Raw genomic sequence first — 9,135 nt, forward strand, 5'->3', positions numbered from 1 at the left:
TGAAAATGTCTGAATTACTTCCTCACTCCTGCACCATTAGTACTTAAAGTCAGAGTTGTGTCCACCTGAAGTCACCCACACACATTTCAGGTCCTTCAATCATGCTGTATCATCACTGACACTCTTCACTTGGCGTTTATTACTATGTCCTATTTCTCTTCCTATCATCCATGGTACATCACCTTGTACAGGATATATGCTTAATGTGGTCTCAGTTGAATCTAATACTAAGAGTGTGGAACCAAACTTAATCAAAAGAGACTGTTCCTCCAGATATGGAAATGTTTTCAGAAGAGGCACATTGGGAGTGTGTGTTTCCTGTTCTGCTGCCCATCTGCTGCCCCATACGTATGCAGTCAACACCATCTCCTAGCCACCACAGTCACATGTCACAAGAGCCACTCAGAGGAGAGGCTAGGCTGAGAACCTGTTTCTTAGGTGCAAGACTACACCTGGTGCAAACCCTTCCATTTACAAGGCAAATAAAACCGGAAAAAAAACTGGATGTGTGATTTATTATGTTTAAGATTGGTTTATAAGGCTTAAATATGTCTGTCATAGTTAACAGCAAATGAATGCAACTTTACAAAATCATTGTTTCGATATAGTACAGGACTAAATGTGGCAACTGTGCATTGGAAAATTAATATTTCCTCAATGCAAATATCAAATCTGCAGCACCATTTAGAAGCTTCCACTAAAAATTTAAGCTGCAGTATGCAGTATAAGCTCTACTCAGAACATAAGACTACGTAAATCGAGCATTAAGAAAAACAGTGGGCCATTCAGGTATAATATGTCAGATTTGGTACAGGATTAAAATACTAACATTTTTTTAACATCCTGGTTTCAAATTAATAAATACAAAAACAATATAAAAATATACACCAGTTGATAAGACTGTACTGCAGATGACCAGATGGTTAAATCTCGCTCTCATACGTATGCAGGTATGTCTTAAGAGCCAGAATCTCCGAATAGTTGCGGCTGGTCTTCCGGAAAAAATCCAGGCTGGTGAGATGTTCGATGTCCCGCACACGAGCAGTATGCATTTTTATGAGTTCTTCCACCCATTTCGACTCGTCCTCTGAGTTCTGCAATGGAAATGGAACACAATCAGCATCAGAATTTTCCAGAGGGGGGTTCTCCACAAGTCAGCTTGCTCTGAGTCCACAAATGCCCTCTGAGTACTCCTGCACAAGATCCCATGCATGCTGTTCCTTCTTGGCCGCCCAGGAATGTGCCGCAAATACCTGCCCTAGGCTGTAAACATTTTCAACAGCAATTAGCTGCACCAAGTAAATGAGTCCTGTGGTGGGAGAGGGCATTGAACTCAATAGGTTCTCAGAACATAAATCAAAATGAGGAAAACCAAAGGCCCTGGAGAATTCAGCCATTTGCTTCTTTTCCCAGCTGTCAAATTGTAGCGTGACGCACACAAGCACAAGTCACTGGGAATGCTCTCCTTCCTTCCCAAGGGGAGGGCAGAACTTGAGGCTGATGCACAAAAGTGCATGTGTCCATGCCTCATTCTTCAAAAGAACCCACTGCATCAACTACACCATCTGTTAGAATGTGATAAATATATTTGGTGATGGGGTCAACAAGAAACCACTCCATTGATACAGCTGGCACTTTGGGGTCAAGAGGCCTAGCTGAAGACAAGTCTCAATCCTTTGTCAGCTGTGAGAACTTGGTCAAGCTATCTGACTTCTGGAGGCCTCAGTTTCCCCACTGGGTCACAAGGATAAACAATGCTTATTTCTGCAGCTCCTTGGGAGATAGGAAAAAGGAAAGGGAGGAGGAAGGGTAAGAGAGGTCGAGTAAGGAAACAACCTGCAAGAAAGGAAGGAAACTTCTTTCTGTCTTAGCTACTTGCCAAAAACTGCCTCACTGGCACAAGTTCAAGAAGAAAGATATTCAGATGTCCCACATCGAACAATTTATTTTGTGTCCTGCTTAACACTAAAAGGTCATTCAGTAAAGCAGTCCTTGGCATCTCAAAAGCATCTTCTTTCATTTTTGAGGGAAGTTAAGGGAAAGAATGGAACCCAAGAGCTCTGTGGGTTATGGAGGAGGGCACCCCCTCCATAGAAGACATGGGACGGAAGGGTCTGTGCAAATAGTGCTGTTCACAAATGCCCTGGAACCACAATGGCTCCCAAGTGTCTTTCTACAAATTGAAGAGTGGCCATGTGTCCCTGGCTGAGAATGTTCAGACGCACCCTCATTCAGTTCTTGACCACTAGTGGTCTCCATAAACTACTCACCAAAGGCCAAGAACCTGCAATAGGTTTTCTCGGAAAGCCCCAGCCCACAGACCTGGACAGGGAACTGCAGCAGTTTGAGCTGTTGTTAAATCTGCGCCACAAGGGTGTTGGCAGAACCGATGGCTGGCCATCCCAGGCAAAATGAAGGAAGAGGACAAAACTACTTTGCAGCCTGGGGATGTGGGGATTTTAACCTTCAGGTTCCCCCGCCTAACCAACCTAACCAAGGTCTCTGCCATTCACAGGAAAGACCCAAATATAACTCTACCCACAATGGCACTGACCAATCCTGTGACCTGTAATTAACGAAGTAGGAGGCCTTCTTCACATGGGTCAGGACCCCCTCAGAGTAAGCAGGGTAAGGATGAGGCTGTATTTGGGAAGAATTTTCATGTTCAGTTTGTTTGTTTGATGTTCCAGTGGTCAGTCAATCCAATGTTTCCATAGTAAATGCAGTCATTTGAGTGTGTGAATGGGTGAAAGGGTTTTCCTAATTTAAATGATGGAGAATGACCAGCTGGGATTATAAGAATTCTGAAGGAAAAAAAAATCTGTCTTTTGCCATTTCTTTTCTTGAGAAGTGGCTTGCCAGTTTCACAGGAGGGCATTCTCTTCCAGTTCTGCAATGGAACACCCGAGGACCCGCTCTCGGATCCATTGTTAAGAAACACAGGCTATGCGCCCATGAGAGAAATGCCTTCACCTTGATGGCTGGTGATCGCAGATGTATTTGCAATGAAAACTGTGGTTCAAGATGTAAAACTAATGCCATTCAAGCAAGAGTTCCTGTGCGCCAAGATAGGAAGGAGAGAAAAGTTTTAACAACACAGAACCTAGAATACCAATGCAAACAAAAGCACGACCCATGAACTGCTTCATGTCTTTCCCCAGGAGGATGCTGACTCCTCACCGGCTCTTGTCTCTGACTTTCTCCCAAGCAGGTCTCTGAATTCAAGCCCCAGCAGTTCTAAGGTAAACTTGAAAGTGAGGACAGGTTCTGTGTGAACAGGGGTTTCTTCAGTAAGAAGCACACTGGCCATGAACCCTGCAAGAAACATCCCCAAACACTGCCAGATTCAGGAACACGCAGGGAGAGGAGACCCGTGAGGACCCAGTGGCTTTTGTTTATAGGACGTAAAGCGTGGATTGACTAGAGAATATCCTTCACACTGAGACTGGAACAGTATTATTCAAACTCCCATCACTAAATTCCACTATTGATAGAACCTGAACATGTATTCCCTGGGAATCTAGGTGTAAATTCATATGAAACATCTTTGTAGTCTTTGCTTTATCGTAAAACTGAATGGAGATTTTAAATTTCACCCTATAATACATGTGTTTGATTTCTTTCACAAAAATTTTACCTCCAAGTTTTTAGTAAAACTGAATGTCAAGAATGTATATCATGCTGCCCAGAGGCATTTTATTCCAGCACTCCACTAGCTGCTCCTGTGGTCACAAGCAACACAACCAGGAGGGCCAGGTCATTAGTTGGTGAGTTTCCTGATTTCTCCACTCCCCTCTCCATCGTTTATCAAACTCCACTGATACTTCAAGTATGAGACTGCTGCCTTCCATCCTTTTCCATAAATTCCCAAGCCCACATGCCCAAGTCAGGCCCTCCCACCTTACTCCTGTGGGTTTTGTCAGAGCCCCAAGAGCTCAGGCTCACCTCCTCCCTTCACACAACTTCCCAATACAGAGCCCAAAGTGTGGCTCTTCTGATGGAAACTTTTTCTTGGCTATCTGATACCCGAGTGATAAGAGCAAGCCTTAAAGGGCCAAGCTTCTCCTATGGAAATCTGGTAAACTAGAAAGAGGATGGGCTTTTGGAGTCTGAGGTCTTGAGTCTAAAAACTGCTGTCCAACCAACTAACCAAGCGATCAAGCAACTTACTCTTCCCTATGAGCTGAAGGCTTCTCAACAGTTAATAGAAGACCAGGGACGAGACCACATATATATGTATACGCCTGTCTCATGACTGATCATATGATTAGAAACAATACCTGCAGAGGACCTATACAGGGCTTGGGTCATGGCACATACTCCATCTATGGTAACAACCACTGCTACTGCTGCTATAACTACCATGACCACTGCCATCGTTACTATTATGACTACTACTTTTTAAAAACTTGATTCCAAGCAGGTTTTAAAATCTTATCTCCCAATATTGCCCTCATTTCCAATATTCTAGCCAAACAATGAAATTTCCAGGCCATATTTCACATTTCTAATTTTTTGCATCCTCTGTTTTGCTTTGGTTACAGCCCAGTCTTTACCCACAGCTTAAGTGGGGACCAAAACCTGTTTCACCCTGAAGCTAGCCATCTCTGTTGAAGGCTTCCTACAGTCCTTTGTGTGCAATTTCCATCCATTCTACTTGCTGCCGTACACCACCAGCCGCCTAGGATGATGACCATTTCTAACACATTGTGTTTCTCCTAAAATACCTTGTATACTCCTAGAGTCTGAGTGGCACTTGTGAATTCAAAGCCTCCCTGTGGATCACTCCCTGTTCCTTCTATGACATAAAACAAAAGCAGGGACTGCCACTTCTAAACCAACCTTGGAACACAGACTTCCTGTCACATTAAGAAAACCTGACGATTTGATACAGTTTTTCCCTGAGTGCCAGCAAGCTCACAGCTTGGCTTCCATCTTCCCACCTAGGGCATCTTCATCACACCATCCCATCTCCCTGCTGCCTCCATGCAGGAAGAGTGAATCGGGATTTGAGAAAAGTGTGACTACAATAACTCCAGCGTAACTAGTAGCAGAAGAAAGCCTGATGAGTAGGCATATATGCTTCCCATTTGCTCTCAATCTCTGTGTGTGGGGGATGGGGGTATAAATTTTAAAAACTTTTATAACAGAAATTTTCAAACATCCACAAAACTAAAGAGAATAAACTCCCAGGACCTCTGTTCTAGTTTCAACAAATATGCAAATTTTGCCATATTCTATATTCTTTTTACAAAGTATGCATGCCTTTTGAAATACTAACTTGGATACTTTTATTATTTGTCAAAATTGAACATATAAATAGAAGTATGTTAAATGCACATACACTGAAAGATAAAAAGTCCTTAGGAAACCAAGTGCAGCATGTTAAGCTAAGCCCTATTTGGGACTGTTCTTCCTTCCACGTGGCTGAGTAGAGCAGCACTCCGTACCCGTGTGCTATGACTCAGGAGGAATGTAAGCTCATATATATTAATATAAAGATTAATCGCATGCTCATCCTCAGGGCTGTGCACACACATTGTTGGTTAGAACAGCGCTCTGTACACATGTGTTCTGGCTCAGGAGGGATGTGAGACCATATATATTAATATAAAGGTTGACTGCATGCCTGTCCTCAGGGCTGTGCACCCATGTTGCTGTTTAGAGCAACACTCTGTACCCATGTGCTCCAACTCGGGGGATATGAGATCATATATATTAATATAAAGGTTAACTGCATCCCTAACTCAGGGTTTTGCACCCATGTTGCTGTTTAGAGCAGCACTCTGTATCTGTGTGCTCTGGCTCAGAGGGCATATGAGATCATATGTATGAAGGTTAACTGATCCTGCCTCAGGGCTGTGCACTCACATTGCAGCTCTCATCATTGTCCGGCCGGTGTGGGAGGATGAAGGAGGACACAGACAGGGGGCCATCACACTTGTCGGCGGGCTGCGTGAAGTCCAGGCAGCTGGTGATGATGCTGTAGTAATGGGTAGGCACAGGAATGGCACTGCCCTCCACGTACCTGGAGCAGAAAGGGAAAACCAGTCACAACCTAGGCAGAAGCTTTCTTCTTGGAATAGTGATCTGGGAAAATTGCCCAAGTCACTAAAACTAAGTTCTACTCCATGGAATCATCTTTCCCATTGAGGTGCTAGCCCACGTCTACGTCTTGGACATAATGCTTGCTCTACCTGGAACCCCTTGCCCCCTCAATCTGGCAGAGTGGAAAGAATATTCCAGGCAGAGATAGCAAGCGGCTTGATCCAAGCCTTGGAGGCAGTTCATAGTCAGTAGATTCATGCAGTAAAAATGAAAGGCTGGAAAAGCCAACAAAAGCCAAGTCGGTTGGCTCTGAGGCCTGGGTATGGAGTTTGGTCATTATTGTTTGGGGAGTGAGCCTGCCCTGAATGGTTTTATACTAGGAGCTGTCATTTGTTATTTGATCCATGTTTCAGGAAGATAGCTTACACAGAATTGGAGAAAATGACCAGAAGCAGAAGATTAGGAGCAAGGAGAATCAGAGAACTGTCAAGCTGACAGGAGTCAGGAGAGACAGAACTCAGTACAAAGAACTCATCTGCTAAAGGAGGTACTAAGGACTGGGTACTGGTGGTGAGGGCAGAGTATTAAAACCTTTGCCTGTAGAGCAAAATTCAGAAGTTCACAATCACTGACCTGGCTTTCTGTTCTCTTAATTTTATCATTTTCCAAATATTGAAATTATGATTGAACTACTAACTTAATTTTGGATAAAAACTATAACAATGATCAGCAATAAAATAAATGTTCAATTAAGATAAAATTTCTGAATGCCTGGGAAAAGAGTAAGATAATTTCTATTTTGTTAGTTATCTGTATTGTAAAAATAGCATTTTATTCTGTAATTACCTGAAACCACAAACCCTCTCATATTCTGGGCTGTTCTAGATTGTTCTATGCATGTAAAAAATAAAATAACAATTTATCTTGAGCTGGTTGTAAGTATCCTCGTGCCTTCTCTACTTGACTGTGGGTTCCTACGTGCACAAAGAATGACTTATCCTTTTACATGCCCAAGAGCACCAGAGAGGGGGATAGAGACATTCAGATACAACCCAAGTCTAGATGCGCTTTTCTATTGACATGTTCTGACCTAGAAAAATATAAGGGGTTATAAAAATACCCCCAGACAACTGAGATAAGTGGAAATTATCATCCAAAGCTACCCCATGGAGATAAATGGAAATGATCATCTTCCCACTGAAGAGTTGTTTAAGAAAAAATGACAAAAAATTTTTAAATCTTTTGATTCTTTTTCCTTCATGATATGAAAAAGTGTACTTATTTACCACAAAACACAAAATTCCATCCAACCACCAATGCCACATTTAATCAAAAGAACTGAAGAATTCAAAAATAGTTTCAAAGAGAAAAAGACTTTAGGGGGATCAGCTCTCCTCTAGTTTGTATGTATTTGGAAAATGTTTTTGAGTGAGATCATGGAACTGGAGAACCACACACTGAGTAGAAATGAAAAGCTTACTGTTTTATTTTGTCCTCCGTGTCATGCAAGCCATCATAGTCATAGTCAAAAATGGGTCCACTTATCACATTAACTCCATTTCTCTCTGAAGCATATTTCTTCACCAGTACCCTCTGGAAGTAATTCCAGACCCCTGTGCAAAGACAAAAATCAATTCTTCATGAATAAATCTCCTTGCTTTGGCTAAATTCTCTCAAGGATGTATTCCACAGACCAACAACCCTCACAAGCCAAGGGACACCAGAGTCACTGGGATCCATAAGGAGGGCTCACTCTGAAGTATCACCTGTGTGTGTTGTTCATAAGCCAGCACCAAAAACGACTTGGTGGAAAGCCCAGCCTTGGCCAGGCAGCCAGGGAAGGACTCCAGAGGAGGAGGCTACTGAGCTAAGAGCTGGAGGAAGGGTAAGTAGGTGGCATTTCCCAGGCAAAATGGGGAAGGTAGGACACACCAGGCAGAGGAAACAGAATGTGTCAAAGAAAAAGAACAGTATTCCCGAACCACGAAAAATAAGACCTTGCTCTACCTTGTCCTCCTTCATGATCTCATTGGTATGCCAGCTTCCAATGCTGTGTCTTTAGACCTGACCTTTCCACGGGTCTCCAGACGTGTTGGCCAACCACCCATTTCATAAGCCCCTGGAATGCCTAAGAGTCACATCAAGCAAATCACATTCCAACAGAATTGGGCCTCTTGTGAGGAGCTGTTACTCCCTTGCAGTCCATGCTCCATATAGCAGCCAGGTGGATCTTTCCACACTACAAATCAGATTCCTCTGTCTCTCTCTCCCTCTTTCTTTCTCTCCCTCTGTGTCTTAAACACACACATACATAACACCCATACATTCCAGATGATTTTTCATTGTAACTTGAATGAAACCCCAAGCCCATGCCATGGCCTCTTCCTGCCTCTGTGACTTACCTTCCTCCCCTCCCCGCTCAGGTGGGAGGCCTTCTTCCTGTCTCCCAGACTTGTCAAACTCTTCCTTTTGCCTGAAAAACTTGTTCCCTTGTCTGTGTATGTCTAGTTTCTTCTCTACAATTCATTTCTCACTATTGGTGTCACCCCCTGTGAAGACTTGCTTGTCCCCTCTGGCTGCAATTCACACGAAGCCCAACCATAGGGCAAAGGACAAGCAGAATGGAAAAGGAAGAAGATAAAGATAGGAATGACAGAAGAAGGCAGGAAAGGCAGGCAGTGAGTGGTTCTGAAACACTGACTCTAGTCCACCACACTCATCTACATGGACCAAGAGATTCCGGCTGCTCCATATTGTCTCTCCCCTCACCAAGGAGTGCTTGGCCATCTCTCTCGTATCTACTGCTCTTTGAACTTTTTGATGCCCCACTTTGAATGAGAATGGCAGAGCAGCCCACAGGGGCAAAATGCCTCAGATGATGATTTGTAGTAAAGAAAGAAGCCAGACAGTGAGGATGGAGTTCAGATGCTGACTCAAGCATTTTAAAAAATGGAGATGAGCCGGGCTCGGTGGCTCAGCCTGTAATCCTGCACCTTGGGAGGCTGAGGTGAGTGGACTGCCTGAGCCCGCGGGTTCGAGATCCGCCTGGGCAACTTGGCGAGACCTCATCTCACAATAAATCAAAAA

The 9,135-nt window shown here is 43.6% G+C and overlaps 1 protein-coding gene across 3 annotated transcripts in view; it reads right to left on the reverse strand.

The window, feature by feature from the left end:
* Nucleotides 1–495: 495 nt before the first annotated feature.
* Nucleotides 496–9,135, reverse strand: part of ENPP2 (ectonucleotide pyrophosphatase/phosphodiesterase 2) — a 72,839-nt gene continuing 64,199 nt past the window's right edge. For 2 of the 3 annotated variants that reach the window (XM_008073215.1, XM_021706550.1), the window contains 3 exons: nt 7,529–7,661; nt 5,872–6,028; nt 496–1,094 (listed from right to left, as the gene is read on the reverse strand). In XM_008073215.1, coding sequence (XP_008071406.1) covers nt 924–1,094; nt 5,872–6,028; nt 7,529–7,661 — 461 coding nt within the window. In that variant the 3' untranslated portion in view covers nt 496–923. Of the gene's footprint in view, nt 1,095–5,871; nt 6,029–7,514; nt 7,662–9,135 lie in introns of those variants that run through there. The other variant, XM_021706551.1, reaches the window with a different exon arrangement.

The sequence above is a fragment of the Carlito syrichta genome, unplaced genomic scaffold, assembly GCF_000164805.1.
Source record: "Carlito syrichta isolate Samal-C Ts95f unplaced genomic scaffold, Tarsius_syrichta-2.0.1 Scaffold315756, whole genome shotgun sequence".
Classification (NCBI taxonomy): domain Eukaryota; kingdom Metazoa; phylum Chordata; class Mammalia; order Primates; family Tarsiidae; genus Carlito; species Carlito syrichta.